Genomic DNA, 25238 nt, shown 5'->3' with positions numbered 1-25238 from the left:
AATTCTTGAGGGTTTAGTGAACTGGAGTTGCTTAGTTCCTACGTCCTTCCCCCGTCGAGTCAAGATTAACAATGCGAATTGCGTAAAAAAATCAGCTCCTTATATACCCAAACGTAGGCGCAGCGGTTAACCAATCAGATCGCTCGCGGGCGAAACGCGTTAACCAATTAGAGTTGAAGCGCTCTGATTGGTTAACCGCTGAGACCACGTTTGAGTATATAAGGGCTCGGTTTTTTTGCACTAATTTTAATATCAAACTTGACTCGCTGGAGGGAGGAACATCAGCGCTTACATTTAGTATACGAGGGTAGTTAATTTATTCTATAAGGTTCACTTTTTCAATGCAAGATGATGGAACTGGTTGAAAGAGACAACAATTAACACTAATGAATATTTTAAGTATACGAATACCATATATTGAATAATTTACGTTGAAAACGATAAAATCACATTTCTTTCACATTTGTGTTTCTTTTTTCAGCATTTGGACCTCACGACATTCGATCTAATACTACGTGGAAATAATAAAAGATTCGTATTACTACAAGAGATACATACAAGTAAGCGATTAGCTGAAATAATATTTAATTTGTGGAGGGAAAATGCTACCAACTTCCTCCAAACATAAGTTTCTTTAAATAGTTTAAGAATAGAGGACGTTTAGTTCTCTCAAGATCGAATGCCACAAAATTGTTGCGAATTCTTGATATAGTAAGATGAAAAGGGGAGAAAAGCGTCGAAGAAAATACATACAATTATTTTTCCTTTAATACGAACTCGTGTATTTACAAATGCGGCATTGAATTGCTTTATTTATACATTGCTCGGAAGACGCGGGAAAACAAGGAGCAAGTCTTTCCTTTCGGTTTTCATTAACGTTATCTTAAACTGTGTTTCACTTATAGTGTTACTTTAAAAGACTAGAATTTAATTGTTGCCTACTTAACCTATTACTATTTACATTATTACTCATGTTTCGTCCTGTTGCGATGATACATGTATTTTGAATGATGCAGCAGCGATGTTAATCGTGCTACTGAAGCACGTATCTACGGAAAAATTCTCAATGCGTTTCGAATATGGTGAAGAGAATAATATTGCAAGAAATATTAGAAAATAAATAAAAGTTAGGGTGCATACTCGTAGCACGTCAATATTACCCCCAAAAAACTTTAATATTAACTAAGGTTTTTCAGGATTAGGTTAGGTTATAGGCCTTTCGATGGTTAAGGCAATTTAAGTTTCTTATGATTTTTAATGTTAGGATTAACGTTTTAATATTAGAACGTTAACTTTCAGACGATCGTTATTATATTCTTGATGAATTCGTTATATGACGCAGGCACCTGACATCTGATAACGTCTCAAGTTCGATTCTGCTTCGCGGGTATATTCAATTTTCTCATTCGGTATATTAAAACAGCCAAACACCATAAATATAGCGCTTGTTGTTGAATCCAAGCCCAGAAAGCTTCCTTGTATAGCGAGATACATTGCATCGTCGATTTTTCTCGTTAATTATAGAGTGAATCGACGAAACGTTTGTTAGTCTAGAAAATACTTAGTTGTTTGGTATATACAGCCGTGGAAACCGAGCACATCACTCAGTATCGCTAATTCCATTCTTCTCCATGGTTGTTTACTCATATCCTTGGACAATTTGTATAGGACATATATGCTTTATCACTTCGTCGTTTGTTACATATGCTTGTGTACAGAACGAACAGATTATTATTTTTTACCTCTTGCTTCGTCGATTATTCGAGGACGGCTGCGCTACTAGACTTAACTATCCCTTTCTGTAACGCGAAGAGAGTTCATCGAACAATGAGGCTCTATTTCTACCTGCGACTATAGCTACGTACGCAGTCAACTGCGGCACAAAATTTCCTGAGGATCGTGAAGCTAAATCATACTTAGCGACTTTCGAAAGTCTGCTCCGATCACAATACTCTAAAACATTCTCGAACGAAAAAAACGAATTCTTTATGATTAAATGAGAAAAATCGGAGCTCATTGTAGACGACGTGTCGTATTCTATGATATGGAGTATTTGACAATAAAACCAACTTTATCCTTATCATATATAAAGAATGCAAGCTTTGTCTGCTAAACTGATAATCTGCCATAGAAAGCTTCTTGTAGGTGTAACTCTGAAGAGAGGTCATATCAGATGTATATGTTTACATTTCTTCTTATTTAATAGAATCCAGCTTTATTCTAATTCCTACATGCAAAGGGACAGCCTGTATGTATATATATGTACATATATATATATACGTATAAGATGTAGCGTGTTTTTTTTTTATGAATAAATATGTATACGCGACTTCGTTCGATGGCATTGTGCAACTACGAAACGTTATTCATTGTAACGTCGCCATCACGTCATGTGATTTAATTCCTCAATAGTCTCTTAATAGAATAACTCAAAATTGGTTCATCTAATATTTACTTTTAACAATTATGAAAGGCACCTAAGAGGGATCCAGCCCTACCTTGTAGAAGAAAATATATTCATTGTTCCACTAACTGTGCGTTTTCTTATAAGACGTGCTGCCACTATAAATTTTAAATTAAAAATAGGCATCATTAATTGGAGGAATAGACTATTGATTTCTTCTTTTCTTTCTTTTCCTTACTTCTCCTTTTTTCAATTTTAATAAAACTTACCCGTCGCGTCTTGTGGAGTAAGCGGCTTATCTATCACTTTTTGAATAACATTCATCCACTGTGTTCTATCATCTTCACTTTGAGCAGAAAGAAGATAGGTCCTATCTGGTGTTTCAAGAGTAAATGAAAATCCCTGGTCTCTTGCACCAAAAGGTACTCCTGTTTTCACTGCAAAACCATCTGAACTATGACCCACAAAGATTTCACCTTTCGGATGTGCATCCTTCGAATTGATATAAAATAGATTTAGTAAATACTTTCCAAGATAGTAACAAAAAATAAGAATCTATTAAGTAAGTGCACACCATAGGGTCATCATGATACATTAGTTTTCGTCCATCTAATGTAAACCATCTTTTCTTGTAAGCATCTGTATGCCTAGGTCCAGTTTTCCATAAAAACCCTTCCCGCGGAAAATCTCTGGTGAGTTGTGAAAGTAGTTCAGCTTCAGTTGCCCCTGGATATGCAACTTGGAGACGATGTAGCTTAGCACATCGTATCGCTAAATACCAATTTGTAATGACCTCTGGATCTTCGTGGTATACATAGATATGTCTTGTTGTACCATCTTTCATAAACGATATCTGTAGGCTATTTTGATTACCAGTTTTGGGAGGGGCAAAAGCTACATTTAGTTCTGATATCCTAAGAACAGCTTTGGGTTCCTTGAATTAAAAAAAAATTATTAATAATTAGATTGATGAGGCTAGAATATGTAAGAGGTATATACTAATAAATATGTACCTTGTTTCTATATAACAAATACATTTCAGGTTTACATACCTTATTTTCTTTAACATGATATTTAAGAGTATCTTCTGCTTCGCAAAGAATAAATTTTCGTGGATGATAGCGTGAATCTTCTTTACCCCGCTTCATTAAAAATCCTTCCATGAATCCTGAAACATAATGATTTTGCCTCTCTGGATGACAAAATTCTTCCCTCTCATACTTTGCTCTTATCCACTGCTCTACTAATACTCTGCCAATTAAAAAAAATATTACTTTTAAGATATATTTGTTCCCAATTTGTCATTTTAAATCTATATGTGACAACCTACTGTGGTGCATCTGGGCTTGGTCGGCGATAACATGGAGGTACACGTTCTTCGTAATGAAATCTAGCTGCAACATTACCAACTTCTCTTATTCTATTCACTTGAGAATCTTCCCATCTGTCCAGTTTCAAATGTTTAACTTTAGAAATATGTGGACCCATTGATCTATGTATACCTGCACACCTTGTGCACACAAATATTCCTATGTTATAAGAAGCCCATTCCGGATCTGGAATTTAATTCCAATTAACCTTGTAAAATGATTTTTTATCATTGTTATAATTTACCTAAATGCACGCGTGCATATGTTTAGCACGCAATTTAATAAAAATAATGTTAATAAGTAAGAAAATAATGAAAACAATGATGCATCTTACATTTAAGAAATAATAAAAGAAAAGATTTTAAATATCCACTTTAAGAGGATAACATATAATTATAGGATCTGTTTCAAAGACGTACAATGAGAAAGGTAAATAAATGTGACAAGTAATATAATCTGAATGCATGAAATTTCTTTATTACTAGGTACAATTATAAATCAAACTGCTATTAAATTGTTATACTGCAATATTTCTATTTTCTTATATAAAAATCATTTTAAATGCACTAATTTTAAAGTTCCTTCTACTCTCTTAGACAAATAGGATACTGTCTTCTCTACGTATAATTAACAAGTAAATCTATTATGTTATGTATAAGATGTAAACAGATGTAAAATATCGGCTAAGTTAAAAACAATAATAATGTAAAAGGTAATTTGTTCAATCGGTTATAAGTAGGTAAAATTAAATAAAAGTAATACTTTCAGCTTTTCCTTTCCCTAATACTTTAACTGTAGTTAAATCGTAATTTATCGTAAACGAAGTTACGGAAACAAAGTTTCAAATTTAATCACTGAATAGTTTATCACTGAATATAATGAAATAAATTTCATTTCAACGGTTTTTATATTATTGTACGGTAATATAATATATAGATGCTTCTTAGAAAACCCACTCACTCTTTGCCCCACAATCCGCGCACACATTATTTCCAGGTTTTTTGAGGAGTTCTGCTAACAACTTCTCATTTAAGTCCGCCATCTTAAAACACTGACAAACAGCAATATGTGTATATACAAAGGTTATTCTATACGAAGATTAATTCACTCTAAAAATTATCTGTAATTAATCCACAAAAAATGATCAAACTTGTATTGTACAATTTGTCACATAATTGAACAAGGGGACTCCCATTTTTAATCTCAAATCTCGCAAAAGTTTTTGCGCCCAACAGATATCTGCTTATTTTCAGCTAAACTTTGCTTTATGGAAACATAAATTATTGACGATTCTGTCTTCTGATAATATTCAACACGTAGAATCCAAAAGTACAGATTTTAACTTTAGGACTTCACTGGTTCAAAAATTATGCGCATGCAAAAAACTGAGCGATCTTAGAGGATTTTACAGGTTACTCTGACGCCATATTAGCTTCTATTCATCATTTGTTCAATGAATTAGGTACAAAGACATTAATTTAACATTTAGAACCTGTTGGACTAAATAAATTTCCGGCTACCATTAAGCTATCAGTAACGTAGTAATTAATTGAATGTTTTGTGTGAAAGAAAGCGTCTCATGATGACTTCGTTGATTACTTATGTGAATTTTTGTTATCTCTTCCTTGTCAGCATAGTAAAAGTTGATTTTATAATTTCATGAATGCAGGTAATATGAAACCAATATATTTTTAAATAATTTTCTAAGTAACTTCTTTTGAAACGGGAAATTGCATGTACAGACCAATCGAATTATGATTAGAAAGTAGTATGACGTTAAAGTATCGTGTAAAATTCCCTAAGAATATTCTCGTGTAACATACGTCCCCTAAGCAAACTATAAAAAAATGCTATTCCTAATGTTTACAGAACGACCACAGTGACCGATATGTTTAGAACGAAAAGTCAACGCGAGGAGAAAGAAGAAAGTTCTTGTGGTAGTTAACTATAAATCATTATATATATTGTACATACGTTACAGACATTATTTTATTACATGTATAATGTATTTTACTTATACACGAACGTCAAACAAATATTTGCATACACGAAGAAATGTATTTAATATTTGTTAGGTTATGTAACCTATTCAGTTTTGATTTTACTTGATCATTCAAAACAGTGTTAGTGGTGTGTACCCTGTGTACGGAATACATATTGTGTTTAACATAACTCATATTATAATTATGAGTGTAATGAATTACTATGACATACTTGGCTGTACCGAAGAATCAACATCTGAAGATATAAAACGTGCATATCATGCGTTAGCTTTGAAATTTCATCCAGATAAAAATACACCAGAGTTTGATAGTATAAAGTTTCAGCAAGTCTTAGAAGCTTGGCATGTTTTACGTGATCCAAAATCGAGAAAAGAGTATGATGCTCACAGAAAGCAAGAAGAACTAGACTCGGAAAGTGCTATGATGTATGCAAGAATATCGATCAGTGATTTGGAGCAAATGGATAACAATGAAGATATGTTAGCTTATCAATGCAGATGCGGAGGATTATATTGTATCCAAAGGGAAGATATTCAGGAAAAAAATCAGTCGATATGCGTTTCTTGTTTGGAATGTACTTTTTTTATTGTTGTTGAAACATAATAAAATTTATGTATAAAAATTAAAGACCTCTCTCCCAACCTTTGAAACGCAAGATAAAAAAACACCACTTAAAATGCAGCAACATTTTCTATTTCTTATAAAAAATGATACAACAGATAACACATCATTACACATATAAACTATTGAGCAATATACAAATAAAAACACGATCCTTAGAATATCCTAGGTTCAATAATAAAAATTGCATTTGCACAAATTATGTTTTGCATTAGAAGAACAATTTATGAGAGTTATTGTCAATTGAAAAGAATTAAATGTTTGCATAACTTATGTAATTTCTACAATGACAAAATTTATACAAAAATTAATTTGTTATAAAAGATCTACACAATACCTTTGAATAAATTTGTAACATATTTATATTTATTCCCTGCATAACTGATTTTATGTTATTCAGATGAATCGTGCTTATTGCACAGGATAGGTTTGCAACTCTTATTATTGCACCTCAGCAAAACTGGACTTTCTATTAATGTTAAAATCAATACATTTTATTTAAATATAGACAATTCAATTAAATTATCACCAATATTCGATTAACCCTGATTCTTTAATCAATTGGCAAACAATAAATAGCAAATAACCAATGATTTTTGAACGTGTTACGTTAGGAAAATCAATTGAATACTACATCAACAATTATTTCATAACAGAAAAGTATGAAGATACAAATTTTTATGTACAATTATATTTATATAATTCATTGTCCATATTGTCATGTTTGTATAATGATTATATAAATAATAAAACGTACTATAATATATCATAATATTGACCTTGTAGGCTAATATAATAGAAATATTTGATACAAGTATTTCTATATCATAACTTGATCTTGTACAAATTTTGTATGTATTGTATATGCTCTTTTCTTGCAATATAAAATAATACAACAAAACATAAAATGTAGATCACTACTTAATATCTAAATATTTCTGAATTAGTCATTGCAATTTACAATTCTTCTTTTAGATGCTCTTCTTAAACATATCACCGTAAACTTCATTAGTGAGCTCCAAAAATCATTATGATAATCATGTACTTGCATGTGTTATTAATTGGTAGATACTATAAAAAAAATAGATCATTAGTTACCTTCACGTAACACGTTCTTTTACATCGTGATTAACGATAATAACGGAAAAGAATTGTTCAAGTTGTAATGGAATATAATGCAACATTAGTGTTGATAATGTACTAAATAATGTTGTTTCTTCCAAGCATTTTGAACTCGAGAAATTAATTGCGAATTGAACAGTTGTATAATTTTGTATGAACATCCAGGCGTGAATAGTTTAGGCGGTACAATAGAAATTGACGTAAATAAAACAAAATGAATAGAAAGTGACAGCATTCACTTCATTAAAAAAGTTATTAAATATTGATTACATTATCCAATAAATTATGCACAATTCCCATAGTATAATTAATTTGATCAACATAAATGAAAAATGTAAATAAGCCATACGAAGTATAGCAAAGAACTTATTGTACAAAGTATATTTTTGCAATATGGTTAAATATTTTTTGTTTTTTTTTGTCTCTTTTTTAAACCTAAATTTGCTGTTCATTCCAATTCTTTATTTTCCTTGTTTTCTTCATCACCCATTTAGTTGAATTTTTAATTTTATTTTTCTTTTACCTTTCTCTTCTCTTCAAAGTGTGAGATTCTTTAAGTAATATTTCATCTATAAGCTTGACAAATATGGTAAGAAATCTTTCTCGTTTTCTTTGCAATTTAAAAATACTTTCCTAAACGCCCATACAAATTGTTATGTAGTTGTTAATGTTCATGGTGGGCTGTTTTCCACTTAAATTATTAGCGATTTTTTTTAATTTTGTAACAGCTGTAATACAGTAGTACACTGATAAGCTCCACGTTCTGCGTAATTTGTTGAGTCTTTGAAATCTCATATTTTTGTACACCACGATTAATACACTTCATAATTAATATAATTAATGCCTTCGGTTTAAACGTTCTACCACATTGGAGATCATTTGTAACAACCAGCAGCTTCATTGTCTGACTTTCTACGATCTCCCATCAAATTTTTGACATACATTCTTATCACAATCACACCACGTAATACATGAATCATTGTACAGTAGATTGGTTACACTACCTAATCAGAGTATGTACAGAAGTCATAGAAGAGGGCAGTTTTGTTCACAAAAAAGTGCACTATTTTACCTCTACATCGAAGTCGAGAACAAGAAGTTTGGTCTCCTCCGTGCCATTACGGCTACCCACTGCACACACCAGTTTTGTATCACTTGCACGTATCCTCCACACAACACCACCACTTCCGCCGCTTTCAAGAGCAACCAAGTTCCTGATAAAATCACCTAAACACATAATAAAAACTTTAGAAGAAATTCGTCCAAGGAGTAATCTCTAAAGAAAAGAAGAAGGGAAAGTAGCAGCAACAATAAGGATAAATGTACCAGTTTTAACATCCCAAAGTTTCACTGTACCATCATCGGATGAAGTAATTACAAAATGACTGTTGAATTGAAGGCAAGTGACAGCAGACTGATGCTTGTTTGGACCAGACAGTGTTTGCAGGCAGTGACCACTAACAATGTCCCATACTTTAACAGTTGAATCTGCATTTCCAGATACCAAGATGTTATTACGCAGTTCCATTCCCGAAGTGAGTGACTGATGTCCCATTAATGTATGTCTACATGCACCAGTTTCAACTTCCCACACTCTTATGCTTGTATCCAGAGAACCACTAACAACATGTACACCATCAAACTATGAAAAATAAAACACATTAATTTTTTCATGAAATAACTAACATAAAACGGCTTTTAGATTTCCGCGTGAACAATTCAGTTTTCGCTTACTTGGAGGGAATAAACACGATTTGTATGTCCTTGTAAAGTATGAAGGCACTCCTCGCGTTCTGGATTCCAAACTTTAACCATGTAATCATAGGCGCCACTGACTACTAATTTTCCATCGTATTGCACACATCTAACAGCTGCCAAATGGCCAACAAGCACATGTAAACATTCGCCAGTATCCACTTGCCACACCCTTAGAGTAGCGTCTCTACTACCACTGACTACTTTATTACCGTGCAAATGCATACACCTCACCGTTGATGTATGTCCATACAGAGTATGAATGCATTGGCCAGTTTCAGCATTCCATACTTTCAAGGTACGATCTGTACTACCACTGATTACGGTAGTGCCAGACATTTGCGAGGACCATACACCACCAGTATGTCCAACCAATGTTCTTAAACACTACAGCAAAAACGTATATAGACATAAAAATATAGAAGCTGAAAATCAGATCGGAGAGAGAAGAATCTTGCATAATTTCACGACGATATGTCTTATTTTAGTAATTACCTTGCCCGTAACGGCAGACCATACTTTAAGAGTATTGTCATCGGAGCCGCTCACTATCCGATTGCCAGAAAATTGGAGACACGTAATCACATGATCATCGTGCCCTTTTAAAACTTTTGGTGTACGAATTGGTTTCGTCCTCCAATTCATCTTTATGTTGTGCTGTCTCATGTATGCCTGTTTCCACGGAGACGAAGAATTACCAGAATTTCTACAATTTTTACGTTTTGTTGGAGGTAAGTCTTTTAAATCTTCTATACCAGCTGCTCTACATTTCTCTTTCCACAATAAATTATCGTCAGCGAGAAATCGCCAATTGCGACACGTTTGCGCGGCGCGCAAAAGATCTCTCGGTTCTAGAAAAGCTAATACCGACAAAGCCAACTCTTTTGGTAGCAACGATATGAAGTCTCTTTGAAACTGAGGCTCGATAACTTGCATCATATGTCGTACTTGCGTTGGCTCGCATCGTTCAATTAATTCATCTATGGCTAGCATTCTCTCTGCGTTTGACCATCTCTAAGGTTAGAAGCAATATCTTTAATGTTTATATGTAATTTAAAAAACGGACGAATTTTTGTCTCGATCAAAGAATTTTAGTTTCTTATACCTGAAACTGAAGAAGCCAATTACTCATTTCTGGCGGAGGATTATCTTTTGTTGGAATAACGCATCTCATATGTTTACTTTTATCATCCAATTTCTTAACAATCCTGCAAACAAAAAACTCATGCACTATGAGATATTTCAGAGGTTCTTTTTCGCAAACTCCAAATTCTTTCCCTTAATAATCACTTTCATGCACAGCTATACATACATCGAATGGGATTTGTCTTCTGGATTAAGTTTTTTACAGGGTAAAGTTGATTCAGTTTCACTTTTCCGTTTCCTCTGTGGCTGAACGACATCCAGGGGTACACAGGTATGCAAGGTAGGACTATGTGTCCTTTGCGTGAGAGACTGTGGTTGTGATGTAGATAACGAACAGTTGTTACTTTCAAGATCTGGTTCACACTCTGCGTCACAAAATATTCCAGTATCGCTAATCTAAAATCAAGGTAGTCTTATACTGATATGCGAATCTTTTTTTAGGCACAACTCGTGACTCCAAGAGCGAAACTCACTTCACTTTCTTCTCCGCTACTGTCATCCTCCTCTTCCTCCTCACCGTCTTCACCATAATCTTCTGATTCTTCATCTTGTATTAAAAGAGAATGCATAGGTTCTAAAGAACTAGGTCCTGGAACACCTTCAATGCCCTCTATAGGACTTGGACTTGTACCACCTGGTTTATTATCATTTAGTTTATTAGAGGATGAAGGAGGGACAGACATCACTGGCTTATGTCTGATATATTGTATTACCTGAATACACAAGAACAAATTTTGGTCAATCATTTCCTTATTAAAAATAAAATTTTTCTTTTCAGCATATGATAATATAAAATGTATTGTATAATCATACAAGGTATATAAATTTAGAAAAACAAGTTCTGTGCAAAAAGTTTAAAATATGAATTAGTATTTTCGTTAGAAATGTTTATCTGTTACATCCAATTACATCTGTACTTGAATGATTGTAACTTGTTACTTTAAACTACCTGTAAATTCATTAATTTCAATAACATTGATGATTAAATTCGCAATTAAACAATTCCTTGAATGAGAATGTGAAATTATAAAAATTCGAAAATATTATTAAAAGAAATAGTCATAAATTAAAGTCACAACGAAAGTTAGACGTGAGTTTAACTTCTTTTTTTTTTCGCAGGTTTTCAAATGAATGAATTGGCAAAAAAAAGGGAAAAAAAGAACGATTGAAAGTATTTTAATATTAATTACATCAAAGAAGAGAAAAATAATCTTCCAAAAATATGCAAAAATCCTAACCTTAGACGGATCCTAAAACCAAGTTAGATTCGGAACATAGCCTAGAATAATAAAAGGAAGGACCGGTTAGCCACACCCTTAATTTTCATGAGATTATCACGAGAAGTAAACGAATGAAATAGTAAGTTAGTCATGAAGAAACAATTCGTACTTAGATTAAATGTTTTTCTTCAGTGACTTCCTTTTACTGTGAAACTACTACACAATGATGACCCAAGTTTCTTTCAATTAATGTTTCTATCATATGGTTACGGTACGCATTTTTCGTGTGTCACTATTTTGTTAGGTTAGAATGCAATGAAGTTAACTTTTCGAGTAAAAATTTAGCCGAATACGGATATTAAAACAAAAACAAGAAATAGGTATAAACACAGAAAAAGATCCATCGGTAGCTCTCGCCAGCTCCGAGGTTTTTATCTCTTCGGGACTTGGTGGTTCGTAGACAGGTAGCTGTTGCACATGCGTTCGCGTTCATAAGCCGCATATCCATCATTTATATTCTCGTTGTTGCCCTACGATTTCAAATTCCTACGATGTGAATTATGCCATACATTTTCTGAATCACACATAATACGCGCACGTATCTATTCAATAGGATTTATGACGGTACAGTTGATAATCAATTTCAATCGTCTTGTCGTCTCATTTTTTTTTAATCTCCAACGATAAAAACCGATTATTTCACGAGCAATTCTTTAAAACTGCGAAACAGTGAACTCTGAATATTCATTTTCCTGCTTTCCTGATTCTCTTATCATTTTTAACGTATATATCAACGTATATATCAATGTTACTAAATCTGGTTAAAGATAGTTATAATTTGCATAATCATATGTTATCATTCGATTTGCTCTCGTACATTTTAATACACGCGCAGAAACAATACAGATGTGTATTATTTTTGTGATCGAGAGAACATTCTGTGAACGGGACATTATTTAATATTACACGCTGTGCGAGTTTGTATGTATTAGGAACGCGACAGATTGTGCATGTCCATACGTACGTATACGTACGAAGTAGACCACATCAAGAATTTCTATAAAAATGTATTCGTAAGGTATGTGATATGTCAAGCGGTGACGTTGGACAACCGAATTTTGAAGGTTATCGTACGATAAATGTGTTGTAGTTTTAATATCGATTGAAATCAAGCAAAATAGGATAACTGATTTCTACTGTAGGTTGCCGTCTTGAACATTGTTTCGTTTTATTTTCCCGAGACGCTGCGTCTCGGCGTGACGGCGAGTTACCGTGCAAATATATAACAATTTTAGAACAAACGAAGGTTACTTACAATTTAAAAAGATACACAATGGCTCTGGGTACAATATTGCAGGTGAGTCGTTGGTTCATATTATGCTTGAACGATTTTTTATTTTACTATTGAACCATCGGCTACATAATCACGAATGTGTTTGATATTTTATAGAGAGCTATAGATCTTGTTACTAAAGCTACCGAAGAAGATCGTAATAAGAATTATGAAGAAGCGCTTAGGTTGTACGAGCATGCCGTTGAATATTTCCTGCATTCTATCAAATGTACGATTTTGTCAGATCTCTTTCGTAATATGTTCTTCTTTGCGGTAGTTTTATTGGAAAAGTCAATTTTAAATTACGTTATTATTATTGCTTATTCATGTAGACGAAGCACAAGGAGACAGAGCTAAGGAAAGCATAAGAGCAAAGTGCACACAGTATTTAGAAAGAGCTGAAAAGTTGAAAGCATACCTGAAAAAGAGTAAGAAGAAACCTGTGAAAGCGGGTGAAGATAATTCTAAAACCGAGGACAAGAAGAGCGATAGCGGAGACAGTGATACTGATAGCGATCCTGAGAAAAAGAAGCTTCAAAGTAAACTAGAAGGTGCAATAATTATTGAAAAACCTGATGTTAAATGGAGCGATGTTGCTGGTCTAGATGGAGCCAAAGAAGCATTGAAGGAGGCTGTTATCTTACCAATACGTTTTCCCCACCTTTTTACTGGAAAGCGGATACCATGGAAGGGTATCTTGTTGTTTGGGGTAACTTATAAAAAGAAAACTTTAATAAGTTTCTAGAAAAGTATTTGTCATGTAATTTTAAGATATTTTCAGCCTCCAGGTACTGGTAAATCTTATCTAGCAAAGGCTGTTGCAACCGAAGCCAATAACTCGACATTTTTTTCTGTGTCATCCTCGGACTTGGTAAGCAAATGGCTAGGGGAGTCTGAGAAACTTGTAAAAAATTTGTTTGAATTAGCTCGTCAACACAAACCCAGTATCATATTTATCGACGAAGTAGATTCGCTCTGTTCGTCCCGTTCCGACAACGAATCAGAATCTGCGAGGAGAATAAAAACGGAATTTTTAGTTCAGATGCAAGGTAATGAAGATGTTCAACTACAGAATTATCCAATATATATGTTACATATATGAAATATTTCGCGAATGATATACATAATAAATACACTTATTAGGTGTTGGATCTGACAATGATGGGATACTGGTACTGGGAGCTACTAATATACCATGGGTATTAGATTCTGCTATTAGAAGAAGATTTGAAAAGAGGATTTACATTCCCTTGCCTGATGAGCAAGCTCGAGCTATTATGTTCAAACTACATCTAGGAAGTACTTCTCACTGTTTAACGGACGAGGATTTTAAAAAATTAGCAGCTGCCACAGATGGATATTCTGGAGCTGATATAAGTATTATCGTGCGAGATGCACTTATGCAACCAGTTAGACAAGTTCAAACTGCAACGCATTTTAAACGTGTAAGAGGACCGTCGCCGAAAGATCCCTCTGTCATAGTCGATGATTTATTGACGCCATGTTCACCAGGAGATCCAGCTGCTATCGAAATGAGCTGGATGGAAATTGAAGGTGACAAATTATATGAGCCACCTGTAACTATGGTAAATATGGAATTTCTTTCTTGTGTAGCTATGATCTATCTCATTCCACGAAGCAATAATACATCGCTGTATCATATAATTAATTTCTCATGTTTAGAAAGATATGTTGAAATCGTTAGTGACTACTCGTCCTACAGTGAACGAAGAAGATATGACTAAGTTAGAGAAATTTAAAGAGGATTTTGGTCAAGAAGGTTGATGCTCGGGTTCTCTTATGGAAGTTGCTGCACACTTCCAAAAATATCTTTCGGTTATACACGCACTTGCCTTACATCTTGTTTGATTATCAACATTGCTATATATGTATAATGTACAAAAACATTGACTCAAATATTTTTTTTAATTTTTTTATTTGTTTCGTTTACCTTGAAAACAACCAACACGATAATAATAAAAAGATTGCAAGCTTAATGCTTATTCTCAAATACCATTTTCAGGGCTAGTATAAAAATCATAAAATGAATAATACATATATTTTGAGATAAAAATTTGTTAGACTTTAGTCGACGGAAAATCAATAGACTGTTTTTTATCCATTGTCAGGAAGGTAAGAAAAATGTTGAAACACTGCGATCTGCAACATGACCCATGCGTGTTTTTAACTTATATAATTATCGCTATACTTGTACCTAACAAATTCATTGTACAATATGTATGTTTAATAAGTATTTCTGAACAATGTGTTTATGATTATAGATTAGCAATTTATTTGTATATTTTATAATTTTGATCTTGCTTGAACGACGCATTATCTGCATCCACACACCCATTCATTCTTTTTTTTCAGTAAGTAAAAATTACGAATAATTGATTTAAATGATTCGCTAAAGAAATTAAGTAATTATATGTAGCATATGATATATGTGTACGTATATAAAAATAAGCATAATACCCTTTCCATGTACATTGTTTTTATTGTTAATTAAATAAATAACAAGTTATACAAGATAGAATTCAGAATCGATTCTTTTGAATAATGCTTATACAAATAATGAGAATTGTAAAAGTTCTTATAAATACCACGTGACGCAGAAAACTTTTCTGATTCACGGAGGACAATGTCTTAAGAATTCTGAATCCATGTAAACAACTGTTATTGTAATATCATCACGAAATATTCGTACTACTTCTCTTGGTAGTGTCAATAATTGCGATAATTTTACATGATCTATTCCATATTCTGTACCACCGAGTGCATTTCTTAGTAAATGCGTCGCCGCATTACTGTCGTGAGGTTTCTTTTTTAAGCCTTCTTTGCGTTGCAGCAACATTTTATTTATCTCCGACAATTTCATATTCTTACGTGGCAGCCTTAATGGACTTAATGTTACTTTCCCACTCATATGTTCACCCACTAAGCGTACAGCCTGTAAAGGTGACATTAAGTCCCACAGACCGTCGCTAGCTATTATAAGAAATTTATCTCTAGGTGTTAGTCTATGGTATTTAACTTCTGGCTTCGCTGTTAAATACGGCGGTGTATGATAATTTGGTGGTATTGCGGCTTCTCCAAAATACGGTACTACCACATCTTTCAAAATCTCTTTGCTCCATTTGTAGCGAAAATCACCGAGGGAACGAAGCGGCGCTAATTGTCCTAATAGCCGTTCCATTTTAATAACAGTTGACTTTTCGTTAGACGGATGTTCCGATAAAATTCTTTCGACTTCTGCGCGATTGTCGGTATTGTGTTCGACGGTCATTAACTTTGCAGACCAACCATCATTCTCTATAATTAAGAATAACAATATCATGATTATGATGATGATGATAATAATAGTAATATGTAGCAAAAAATTACAAGAAACAATTCAGAAATCGTACCAGAAAGTACACCAAGTACTGCTTGACAATCACCCACTCCGGCAACATGCAAATGTGGACCATCTATGTGCGCAACAGCTGTTACAGCACCAGACATTGCAACAGCCAGAGTCCTGGCAGTACTGCTTTTACCTAAATTTAAAAGTGCTTCGTTCGACAAATCATTATCTAACCTGAGAAATGCATTCTCTAAAGCTGTTTCCATTTGAAATTCTTTTGTATATTCCATTTCTACTAACTCCTTGACAAAAGTTAAAAAACTTGCTTGATAAAGATCTTTAATTTCAGAAACAAACTCCAGCTTATCATTGAATATTTGAAGGAATTCTAATTTATTATTGGAGTTGATTGTATTAAGATATTGTTTTAGTAACTTTGTGGGCAATAAACATGCTGATATATAATGAAAAAGTCTCTTTGAAACAATTTGAGCGCAAGTACCACCTCCATGACCATCGAACACACCTAATAATATTCCTAAAATAAATGTGTGCTTTTGTTGTATGTGAAATGAAATTGATCGACGTGTATCTAATTATAAGAAAACATAAAGATGCACAGAATGTATCTTATACATAGATCGTTTTCATTATTTTATAATGTTTGTACCTTTTGTAAATAAACATTGAGCCTCGGATCGAGTATCCTCTATAGGATTATTAGATGCCAATTGGTTTGAATCATAGTATTTTACAGAGCTTTGTCCATCAAATTCTTTGGTATATTCGTTAGCTTGTAGAACTGCTGTAACCTACAGTATGATCATTAATAGACTCAAAAGCTTTAAAATGTAAATTAATAAGACCTCGTTACCTCCTGCGGCGTAAGTCGTGGTAATGCCATGTACAGCCTTTGAAGACATTTACTGTTATTCCATTCATTCTGTCTAATACATACATTATTGACAGTTTTAATTAAATTACTACTAATATTTTGTAAGACCATTCTATTTCTGCGATTTTGCAGTACATTCGCGCTAGCACATTTTCGTGCTCCTACTTATATAGTACATTTTGCAAGTTTTAAAGGTTATGTTAGACATTCATCTTTTCCAATGCCTTGCTAAAGGTAATTGTGCTTTCGTAACATTCGTACATGTGTATGCAACACGTATAAACTTCTCTTGTGCGATCATGTGCGAGGTAGCGTTAATACAGTAGTTAATAAAACCTTAAAAATACTTTATTATACATACTCTACTAATTCTTCTACATACACGCATTATTTTGTTATTTAGATATAAATATTTCATGAACAGTGATATTGAAATTTGTAACCATTGGTATTCGAAACCTTAGTCTTTATATATAAATATAATACCATCTTCAAAATTATAAATTTCATTCAAATACAATAAATAATTATATACCATATACAAAGGCTAGGAAAAACGATTCAACATTCTATAATAAACACTTTTTTCAGCCGTGTACTTGGACGTTCGACTCGACATACAAAATGCGAGCATGCTTGGATACATTTATTTATTACAGTTTAAAGGTACAGAAAGACTTATTGCTCTTAATGCTACATATTTCTACATAATATCATATTTTCATTGTAAGCGTGCAATGCCAGGGTACTTATAATTAATCATGTGCATATCAACAGTCAGTTCACCTATGTCGCTATTATTGGTCTGTTTGCACTAATGTCTGTTCAAATTTACCGCGATCAGGTACGAAGAGGCGCTGGACAAGCGCGTTCACTCACTGCGCATCCGGTTCAGTAGGTGTGCAGATATCGACAGCGACGCACCACGCTACGCTACCTACGTCCAGAAAAGTCGCGCGCCAAAAAGATTCCTTCCTGGAGGAGAGAAAAGAAAAGCGTCCACGATCAGTCCTGTGAAAACTGTCGACGAAAAGAGTTCAGTAAGAAGCCACGTTCTGTAGTAAGTAGTTATCGCGCAGTATAATAAACCAGTAGTTGTTTCGAGTATAGTTAGATTGTTCATAACAACGAAGGATATTCAAGGACGAAGTCCTGTGTAGTTTTGTGCGTGAAATATAAACGAGAAATCTCGTGTTCCTTCTTATCAGGTGAGGTAACATCCAAGGAGTTTTATTCTACTGTGAAACCTTTTACCGGCTCCATAGAAGATTGCTTCGCTGTCGACGACAACGCGTGACCAGTTTGAGCATCATCCAGAAAGATGGCGCCACGAGTGACAAGATAATTTTACGAAGAACTTAATATTTATTTCTACAATATAACTTGAAATGTAAAGCTGTATGAAAAGAATTGAAAATACTAAAGTGTAGTGTGTTAGAGAAAATAACATGGAAACGTACCCCATTCCTATCCCTTATCTTAAAACCATATATTTCCGGTAGAGTGTGACGTGTGATTAAACGTAGCGGTGATTAATTGGTGTAAGCTTTCGCAAACGTAGATATCTTTGTATTTAATGTGACGCATTTAAGATTTGGTATTTGCTTTTTTATACAAACCATTTCTTAAATTGTGACGTTTCATGTAACATTAAACAAACGTATTCGACGAATGAGGAATGATATCACTAGATCATCTATTTCTTATTGGATGACCTGCAGTTTACACGAGACACCAGAATCCAAGAAACTGTCTGTACGTACGTATATACATATCGATGATAATGAATACTTTTATACCAGTTCTGTTCTCGTTACAACAGCTATTATGGTGCATATACTAAACGAAAGAAATTGACAAGTCTGGGAGAAACTTTAGTTTTAACGGGAATTAGTGGCACGTATAAAACAAGGAAATTAACGATCACGATATATTTCATTCCTGAATTCATCGAAGAATTCGTATACACTCTGAACTATTTTCACGTCGTGATTTTGAGTCTGCTTTTGGATTAAAAGTTAATTTAGTTCAGAATGTCTACAAGGTATATGAAGAAACTGTACGGAGGCGATATGTTACCCGAGAAGGACAGTGAAAATGAAAGTGAGATGGAAACTTCAATAATCGGCAACATTAAATCGAAAACGTTCAACTTGTTCGATGTAGTACGTGTTCCAAGTGTTCTAATTTTGATAAGTAACTTTCCATTTACAAACATTATCCGTATGGTCGCAATTAGCGTTCAAACGGTGTCGTAATTAGATTTTCTTTCATCAAACTCTTTAAATAGTTCATGTTCACTTGTGCTTTGTATAGGTAACATATTTCTTCTTTTTTTCTCTCGCTAGTTAGATCAAAATAATGAAATTAATGAAAAAGAGAACGAAGAGGAGCAAGTAGTCGAAGACACTCACATCGACAAAGCTAAACGTAAGAAAAGAAAGAATAGGCGAAAGAAGTTAGAAACTTCTAAAGCCGAACAGATTGTTGGAGATAAGGAAGATGATATAGATGAAATCGAAAGAACAGTAAGAGAAGTGAACAAATTGTTAGGAGAACCACTTCCAGGTTGTAGCTCTGAGATTACAGATAATTTACAATGGGTTGAGCAAAAGTCTAAAGAGAATATTTTGATGGTGCAACGTAAACACTTGAATCCTTATAATGAACTTAAAAGAATCTTTGGTAGTAAAACAGTGCAGGCTGAACAAAAGTATGTTTTCCATGAAATTTATTGTATACAAATATGTGGATGTAAGGTAGAAGATATAATCAAAATGTGATGTATCGCAATAAATAATTAATTCCAACAGCAATAGAAGAAACAGAGGTCGTTTGGGTCACCTGAAAAGGACATGGCTGGTTTCCGCTAGAGATAATTGGCCACCGATTAATAAATCCAGTCTTTCTATGTCCTTGGACCTTACTATAAAATCTTCTAATAACGTTCAATATTTTGTGTATGATCACAGTCCATCGTATAGACAGATTCAGTTAAAATTTTTGGAAGCTGTTGAAAGCTCAAATTCTGAAAATATTGTTGTACGTTACGTTCCAATAATAATCATTGGAAAAGTGATTATTTAAAATTCTTCAACATTCCTAATTTCTTTCTTTCAGAATATATTCAATGCGTACTCTTACCATGTAGATACATTGTTGCAATTAGCCGAACTTTGTAAACTCAACGAAGACTTAGCAACAGCTGCAGAATTTACAGAACGAGCTCTATATTGCCTGGAATGTGCTTTTCACCCATTGTTCAATTTTACAACTGCTCTCTGCAGATTAGATTACAGGAAGCAGCAAAATCGTGCTTTATTTATAACTCTATTTAAACATCTTAATTTTGTTGGTGGGCGTGCATGTTATAGGTAAAAAACAAAATTAATATATTTTTTATTTACTTCAGATTTATGTATAACAGTTTATTCATATTTCAGAACGAGTTTGGAGTTCTGTAAATTGTTATTGTCACTTGATCCAGAAGGTGATCCTCTAGCTGTGATTCTTTCCCTAGATTTCTATGCTTTGAAAGCAAAAGAATATGAATGGTTTATAGAATTTTGTAACCTTTGGGGTAATGCAAGAAATCTAACACTGCTGCCAAATATAGCATTCAGTTTAGCTTTGGCCCATTTTCATGTAAACAATAAGACAGCTGCTGATGAACATTTACAAAATGCTTTGATAATGTTTCCGGGTGTTTTATTCCCATTGTTGGAGAAATGTAGTATACAATCCGATGAAACGGTACCTTCATATTATTACGGTTTTAGGGAAATGTTTCAATATAAGTGCTTTATATGAAAAATATTTTTTAGGTAAAAGCTCATGACTTCTTTAATAGTAAAGCGATAATGTCAACTTCACCAGCGTTAGAAAAATTACAAAATCTGTACGTAGTGCGTAGCTTCCGTTTATGGAAAGAAACAGATATTCTACCATGGCTAAGGGAAAATGTGTACACCGTGTTAAATCGTGTTGATTCGAAAGATAATTATGTTAAATATTGCGAAGTAAAGCGAGGCAAATGTTATCAAGGAAAACTGCCGAAGAATATTTTGCGACATATTATATTGTCTGACATAAAAGATATTACTGTAAATGTTCAAGAGGTATACGAACTGTATTATATATTGTGCTTTATCGAGCTATCTCAGCGTACTAGGACTTTCATACAATTTTAGGTACAAAATGATGGTTCTGTTCTTTCACACGACCCTCTGCCACCTGTGGATAGCATTGATATTTACAAACGACCTATTGCAAATGCAGGAACACCTAGGACTAGTTCGAATCTTTTGTCTCTCTTTTTCCAGTCTCTTCTTACAGACATGAATAGAGAAGTTGCGATAGGCGGTTTTGGATGGTTAAATTTATCGTAAGTATATAGTAATAATGTTCAAATTAATAAATAAATAATGATATGAAATTTTTAGCTATGATAACAATGAACAACCATAACAAGATTAATTCTTACTGCTGATTGTTGGTTGCGATACAGAGTAACAAATCAGAGTACAGAAAATTTGATTTTAACTGAAAAAAGTAAAAATGAAGTCTATATGAAAATAATGTATGTTTTGCGGCAGGTAATATATCTAATATTTAACAATAGACATCATAAAATTATAATAGTTTAATATTTGTATTATTATTATTATTATTATTACTATCATCATCATCATCATCACCATCATCATCTATATATAGTATGAGACGTCCATACGCCATTTGTATGATCTTATACTTCTTGTTATAATTTTTATAGAATTTTTGGAACAATCATCGCATAACCAATTTTCGAAAAGTTGTAAATACGTAAAATAATACATGTATATAACATATAGTGTAATTGACAAAATTACAAGTTCATCTCATTTTTAGCTAATTTATTATTGTAATAAGACCTATTACTTTTCCTTTCCGCAAGATTCAACAATACATGGACGGAAACAAAATCAGTAGGCCTTAATTACAAAACTAGACTAACGAAAAATAAGGTGAACTTATAATTTTATCAAATACTGTATATTAATAATAAATAACTATATTGTTACAATACTTGTATCAATATCACTCTTTAGTTATCCTCTATACTTTCTTTAATATATAAATATACAAGACAATATAAAGTATATACATCGTGAATGTGATTTATTAAAAAAAATTATTGTTTCCTCAAACAGGCTTATTTTATATACAGATCTATACAATCGTCTTGTATTATAATTTGATCAACTATTGTTAATTATGACCATTACTATAGTGTCATTTGCATTTCTTGGTTTAATAATTAATGAGCATACAAAAATTTTTGTGTGCGTTTACTAGTGTTAATGCTGAGCATTTTTCTGTAATTATTTCAATTAGTAACTATGTAATAAAAAGATGTTTCCTTGCTCTATTACTCCCTTCCATCATACCAAATACATTAAAGGTGAAAAATTGGTTTCAAATTGAACAAGTTATTGACAAAATATTTAAAGTTTAGAAGGATGGACATCGTTAGTCCACGATAATGTACTTAATTTTGTTTAATTGTTGTTTATATTTTTCTTCATTTTACACCATACTGTGGAATACGGGATTATAGCGACAAATTCCGGGACCATACTCCTGATAAGCTTTTTTAGTATGACAAACAGTGTAAAATTCTGGATCACTGGCCAATAAAGCACCACCATACCACACTGCCCAACGTTGTTTATGATGTGATATTACATGAACGTCTATAGGTTTTGGCTGGAACGAAATACGACAAATATATTAGATATTCTTGTATTTTCTTTTTTTAGGAATATATATAACATAAGGAAATCTGTATTACCGTAATAAGACTTCCGCTTAACGTTTCGCTAAGTTTTAGACGTGCATCAACAAGTCGTTTTATATCACGTTGTAATCGTCTACCAAAATCTTTGAACATTGTAGAACCACCCGATAATACAATGTTACTGTACAGTGGTCTTCTGACGTCTATCGGACAATTTTGTATTACATCGTCCACAATTTCACTTAGAGGTGTTGTAAAGTCCGGATTAGAGAACTAAAGAATACAATAATAAAATGTAAGTAATCAGAGTTATATTTCAATTACGTGTGTAACTGAATTTGGAAGGACATACTTCAGGATGAAAGAATATCTCTGGCCCAAGAAACCTTTCATACCCAACATCTACTACAAAAGGTTGCTTTGTGATATTGTTGATACCTTCGTATTTTTTTATCTTAGTAGGATCACTGTCGTATTTAGCAAATTCTTTTGAGATATCAGGGCATATGTAACAATATTTCTCTTTTATTGCTTTAGCTGTTTCTAATGATTGTTCAGGTGGTATACCAATTTCACGTTCTCTTAACAAGCTTTGAATAAAATATGTAATGTCTCGCCCAGCAATAGGAATATGCTTTATACAGCTTCCTATAACAAAACCTTCTGCCTAAGTAAGAAAATGAATTGGTTAATTGATACAAATTTTCACAAAGTAAGATTCCCAATTTGAATATTCAGAAAATTATGAAATCTTTTTATGGAAATTTTTTGAATCCCACTACATGATAATAATATTCTTCTAATATCTATCACAAGAAAATACATATATACTTTTCATATTCCTACAGTTTCACAAGTTTTTGAATTTCTGAATTAGAAATCTTCCCTTGTTAGCATGTTTGAAATATCTGGGTCGTTTTCCCTTCCTTTTACACTTACCACTGGTATTACATGTGTTACTCCATCTCCACTATCGACAACAACACCTGTTAATGTCCTATCTTCTATTGTTTTAGCTGTCCAAGAGGCAGCTAATGCTAGTACTGCTTGCACAGCAATATAGAGTCCTGGGACATTAAATGATTCAAACATTATTTCTGCAGTGTATTCTCGATTCTCAGGAGTATTTAATGGTGGTTCCGTTAATAAAAAATAATGATCTTCAGGTTCTGCCCTAAGATACTTGAAGATACATTGCTGCAGGAACTTTTCCATTAAATCCCAGTCTTCGACTAATCCATGTCTGACTGGATACTAAGCAAAATTTATTGAAAGTTATAAAACAATGAAATTATATATATTTCATATGTAATGACTAATATTAAGCATATACCAATGTATTAATATACCTTTACGGAATAGCCAGTAGCTTCAAAAGCTTCATCCCCGATATAAGCATCTAAATCTTCAACTCCTTTAGTAATCCTTCTTGCATTATTATCTCCAACCTTTGCAGTTTCTTTAATAGCAATTGCAGATGGTATTATTAGTTGAGGTTCTTTGTTGCCTGCAAAACCTAGCTTTGTATAGCTGTAAAATCATAAAAGAGTATAAATGTTTTTGTTATCAAACAAATGGTCAATGAAAACTTATTTTATTCTACATTTAACACATCCTTGTTACACTTAAGTTCAAACAGTTCTTAAAAATGATTCATTTAGCTTCCTGTCTGCTAAATGGGTGGTAATAAAATTATATTTATTTAAAAACTATATTAATAAAGTATTTATTGACTAAACAGAAAAGTAGATTAAAAAATTGTTAACGATATTAAATAGATTCCTGACAATTTTATGATTTTATTTACCCAATGCGTAAGATATTATGTGTCATTAATCACACTCTACACTGTTCACACACGCCGAAATTAATTTTTCTAATTACATACCCTGTACCCACGTCGATTACGCAGGCTGGAAGACGACCGAGCATCGTGCTATTTTTGTTTAAATCACTTTTTAAAGAAATATATCTTAACTAAATGTAACTCAAATTTAACGCTCCCACTCACTCGTTCCAATTAACCACACCTCACTATGGAGATAAAGCTGAAGCATGCCTTAAGCAGCATATTCAATGTGCGTAATTCTCTTTTGCTAGACAACAACAAATGGAAAATTTCTATCAATAAATACAACTAAACTTTAATTTAAGAAAGCATAAATTATTATCTATCCCTGTGCGGTGGGGATCAGAATACACCCACAGTATCCCCTGCTTGTCGTAAGAGGCGACTAATAG

General features: G+C 33.1%; 7 protein-coding genes across 13 annotated transcripts; 3 read left to right on the top strand and 4 right to left on the bottom strand.

Annotated features, from left to right (window-relative positions):
- Window positions 1-2212: 2212 nt before the first annotated feature.
- LOC143431584 (arf-GAP with dual PH domain-containing protein 1) lies at window positions 2213-5211 on the bottom strand. 2 transcript variants are annotated; one of them, XM_076908438.1, is made up of 6 exons: window positions 4735-5211; window positions 3735-3960; window positions 3457-3655; window positions 2979-3338; window positions 2674-2896; window positions 2213-2562 (listed from the first exon to the last, which is right to left on the bottom strand). In XM_076908438.1, the coding sequence occupies exons 1-6, from the start codon at window positions 4814-4816 to the stop codon at window positions 2495-2497; spliced, it is 1158 nt and encodes a 385-aa protein (XP_076764553.1). In that variant the 5' UTR covers window positions 4817-5211; the 3' UTR covers window positions 2213-2494. The 2 variants fall into 2 exon arrangements, with proteins under 2 accessions (XP_076764553.1, XP_076764554.1); XM_076908439.1 differs by having other exon boundaries at window positions 4883-5209.
- Window positions 5212-5745: 534 nt separating this feature from the next.
- LOC143431458 (uncharacterized) lies at window positions 5746-6404 on the top strand. Its single transcript, XM_076908218.1, has one exon. The coding sequence runs from the start codon at window positions 5961-5963 to the stop codon at window positions 6378-6380; it is 420 nt and encodes a 139-aa protein (XP_076764333.1). The 5' UTR covers window positions 5746-5960; the 3' UTR covers window positions 6381-6404.
- A 1335-nt stretch (window positions 6405-7739) lies between these two features.
- On the bottom strand, window positions 7740-12126 carry Ago (F-box and WD-40 domain protein 7). Of its 3 annotated transcripts, none has more exons than XM_076908214.1 (9): window positions 11811-12126; window positions 11660-11700; window positions 10895-11134; window positions 10588-10817; window positions 10381-10483; window positions 9771-10289; window positions 9255-9662; window positions 8847-9162; window positions 7740-8747 (listed from the first exon to the last, which is right to left on the bottom strand). In XM_076908214.1, the coding sequence occupies exons 3-9, from the start codon at window positions 11102-11104 to the stop codon at window positions 8584-8586; spliced, it is 1950 nt and encodes a 649-aa protein (XP_076764329.1). In that variant the 5' UTR covers window positions 11105-11134; window positions 11660-11700; window positions 11811-12126; the 3' UTR covers window positions 7740-8583. The 3 variants fall into 3 exon arrangements, with proteins under 3 accessions (XP_076764329.1, XP_076764331.1, XP_076764330.1); XM_076908216.1 differs by having other exon boundaries at window positions 10895-11055; XM_076908215.1 differs by lacking the exon at window positions 11660-11700.
- A 448-nt stretch (window positions 12127-12574) lies between these two features.
- Vps4 (vacuolar protein sorting 4) lies at window positions 12575-15150 on the top strand. 2 transcript variants are annotated; one of them, XM_076908570.1, is made up of 7 exons: window positions 12575-12719; window positions 12844-12998; window positions 13092-13203; window positions 13307-13683; window positions 13756-14023; window positions 14118-14560; window positions 14658-15150. In XM_076908570.1, exons 2-7 carry the CDS (start codon window positions 12975-12977, stop codon window positions 14757-14759), a joined length of 1326 nt encoding a protein of 441 aa, XP_076764685.1. In that variant the 5' UTR covers window positions 12575-12719; window positions 12844-12974; the 3' UTR covers window positions 14760-15150. The 2 variants fall into 2 exon arrangements, with proteins under 2 accessions (XP_076764685.1, XP_076764684.1); XM_076908569.1 differs by having other exon boundaries at window positions 12655-12765.
- A 299-nt stretch (window positions 15151-15449) lies between these two features.
- Pdp (pyruvate dehydrogenase [acetyl-transferring]-phosphatase 1-like protein, mitochondrial) lies at window positions 15450-17479 on the bottom strand. Of its 3 annotated transcripts, none has more exons than XM_076908571.1 (4): window positions 17198-17479; window positions 16994-17135; window positions 16385-16915; window positions 15450-16289 (listed from the first exon to the last, which is right to left on the bottom strand). In XM_076908571.1, exons 1-4 carry the CDS (start codon window positions 17327-17329, stop codon window positions 15607-15609), a joined length of 1488 nt encoding a protein of 495 aa, XP_076764686.1. In that variant the 5' UTR covers window positions 17330-17479; the 3' UTR covers window positions 15450-15606. The 3 variants fall into 3 exon arrangements, with proteins under 3 accessions (XP_076764686.1, XP_076764688.1, XP_076764687.1); XM_076908573.1 differs by having other exon boundaries at window positions 16385-16849; XM_076908572.1 differs by having other exon boundaries at window positions 16385-16861; window positions 17198-17478.
- A 1531-nt stretch (window positions 17480-19010) lies between these two features.
- Nulp1 (Nuclear localized protein 1) lies at window positions 19011-22151 on the top strand. The gene is made up of 8 exons (XM_076908256.1): window positions 19011-19383; window positions 19567-19931; window positions 20032-20260; window positions 20339-20592; window positions 20662-20971; window positions 21043-21336; window positions 21409-21602; window positions 21661-22151. The coding sequence occupies exons 1-8, from the start codon at window positions 19252-19254 to the stop codon at window positions 21683-21685; spliced, it is 1803 nt and encodes a 600-aa protein (XP_076764371.1). The 5' UTR covers window positions 19011-19251; the 3' UTR covers window positions 21686-22151.
- A 201-nt stretch (window positions 22152-22352) lies between these two features.
- On the bottom strand, window positions 22353-25060 carry Arp3 (Actin-related protein 3). Its single transcript, XM_076908251.1, has 6 exons — window positions 24886-25060; window positions 24347-24527; window positions 23937-24251; window positions 23350-23664; window positions 23052-23270; window positions 22353-22966 (listed from the first exon to the last, which is right to left on the bottom strand). Exons 1-6 carry the CDS (start codon window positions 24927-24929, stop codon window positions 22787-22789), a joined length of 1254 nt encoding a protein of 417 aa, XP_076764366.1. The 5' UTR covers window positions 24930-25060; the 3' UTR covers window positions 22353-22786.
- Window positions 25061-25238: the final 178 nt, after the last annotated feature.

This window comes from Xylocopa sonorina, chromosome 18 (assembly GCF_050948175.1).
Source record: "Xylocopa sonorina isolate GNS202 chromosome 18, iyXylSono1_principal, whole genome shotgun sequence".
Classification (NCBI taxonomy): domain Eukaryota; kingdom Metazoa; phylum Arthropoda; class Insecta; order Hymenoptera; family Apidae; genus Xylocopa; species Xylocopa sonorina.
Note: the sequence above shows the minus strand (reverse complement) of the source record. Positions and strands in the feature narration are given on the sequence as shown.

Coding starts and splice junctions, on each gene's coding strand:
- LOC143431584 (XM_076908438.1), bottom strand. CDS start 4,816: ATGGCGGACTTAAATGAGAAGTTGTTAGCAGAACTCCTCAAAAAACCT. Junction 3,656..3,734: donor CCAAGCCCAGATGCACCACA/GTAGGTTGTCAC, acceptor TTTAATTGGCAG/AGTATTAGTAGAGCAGTGGA. Junction 2,563..2,673: donor TACTCCACAAGACGCGACGG/GTAAGTTTTATT, acceptor TAAAATTTATAG/TGGCAGCACGTCTTATAAGA.
- LOC143431458 (XM_076908218.1), top strand. CDS start 5,961: ATGAGTGTAATGAATTACTATGACATACTTGGCTGTACCGAAGAATCA.
- Ago (XM_076908214.1), bottom strand. CDS start 11,104: ATGTCTGTCCCTCCTTCATCCTCTAATAAACTAAATGATAATAAACCA. Junction 10,290..10,380: donor ATTGGCTTCTTCAGTTTCAG/GTATAAGAAACT, acceptor TTCTAACCTTAG/AGATGGTCAAACGCAGAGAG. Junction 8,748..8,846: donor ACTTTGGGATGTTAAAACTG/GTACATTTATCC, acceptor TTATGTGTTTAG/GTGATTTTATCAGGAACTTG.
- Vps4 (XM_076908569.1), top strand. CDS start 12,729: ATGTCAAGCGGTGACGTTGGACAACCGAATTTTGAAG. Junction 12,766..12,843: donor TGGACAACCGAATTTTGAAG/GTTATCGTACGA, acceptor TTTCTACTGTAG/GTTGCCGTCTTGAACATTGT. Junction 13,204..13,306: donor TTTCCTGCATTCTATCAAAT/GTACGATTTTGT, acceptor TTATTCATGTAG/ACGAAGCACAAGGAGACAGA.
- Pdp (XM_076908571.1), bottom strand. CDS start 17,329: ATGGTCTTACAAAATATTAGTAGTAATTTAATTAAAACTGTCAATAAT. Junction 17,136..17,197: donor CACGACTTACGCCGCAGGAG/GTAACGAGGTCT, acceptor ATCATACTGTAG/GTTACAGCAGTTCTACAAGC. Junction 16,916..16,993: donor TCAATGTTTATTTACAAAAG/GTACAAACATTA, acceptor TCTTATAATTAG/ATACACGTCGATCAATTTCA.
- Nulp1 (XM_076908256.1), top strand. CDS start 19,252: ATGTCTACAAGGTATATGAAGAAACTGTACGGAGGCGATATGTTACCC. Junction 20,261..20,338: donor CAAATTCTGAAAATATTGTT/GTACGTTACGTT, acceptor TCTTTCTTTCAG/AATATATTCAATGCGTACTC. Junction 21,603..21,660: donor TTTGGATGGTTAAATTTATC/GTAAGTATATAG, acceptor TGAAATTTTTAG/CTATGATAACAATGAACAAC.
- Arp3 (XM_076908251.1), bottom strand. CDS start 24,929: ATGCTCGGTCGTCTTCCAGCCTGCGTAATCGACGTGGGTACAGG. Junction 23,665..23,936: donor TAACACATGTAATACCAGTG/GTAAGTGTAAAA, acceptor TTTCTTACTTAG/GCAGAAGGTTTTGTTATAGG. Junction 23,271..23,349: donor AGATATTCTTTCATCCTGAA/GTATGTCCTTCC, acceptor TGTATTCTTTAG/TTCTCTAATCCGGACTTTAC.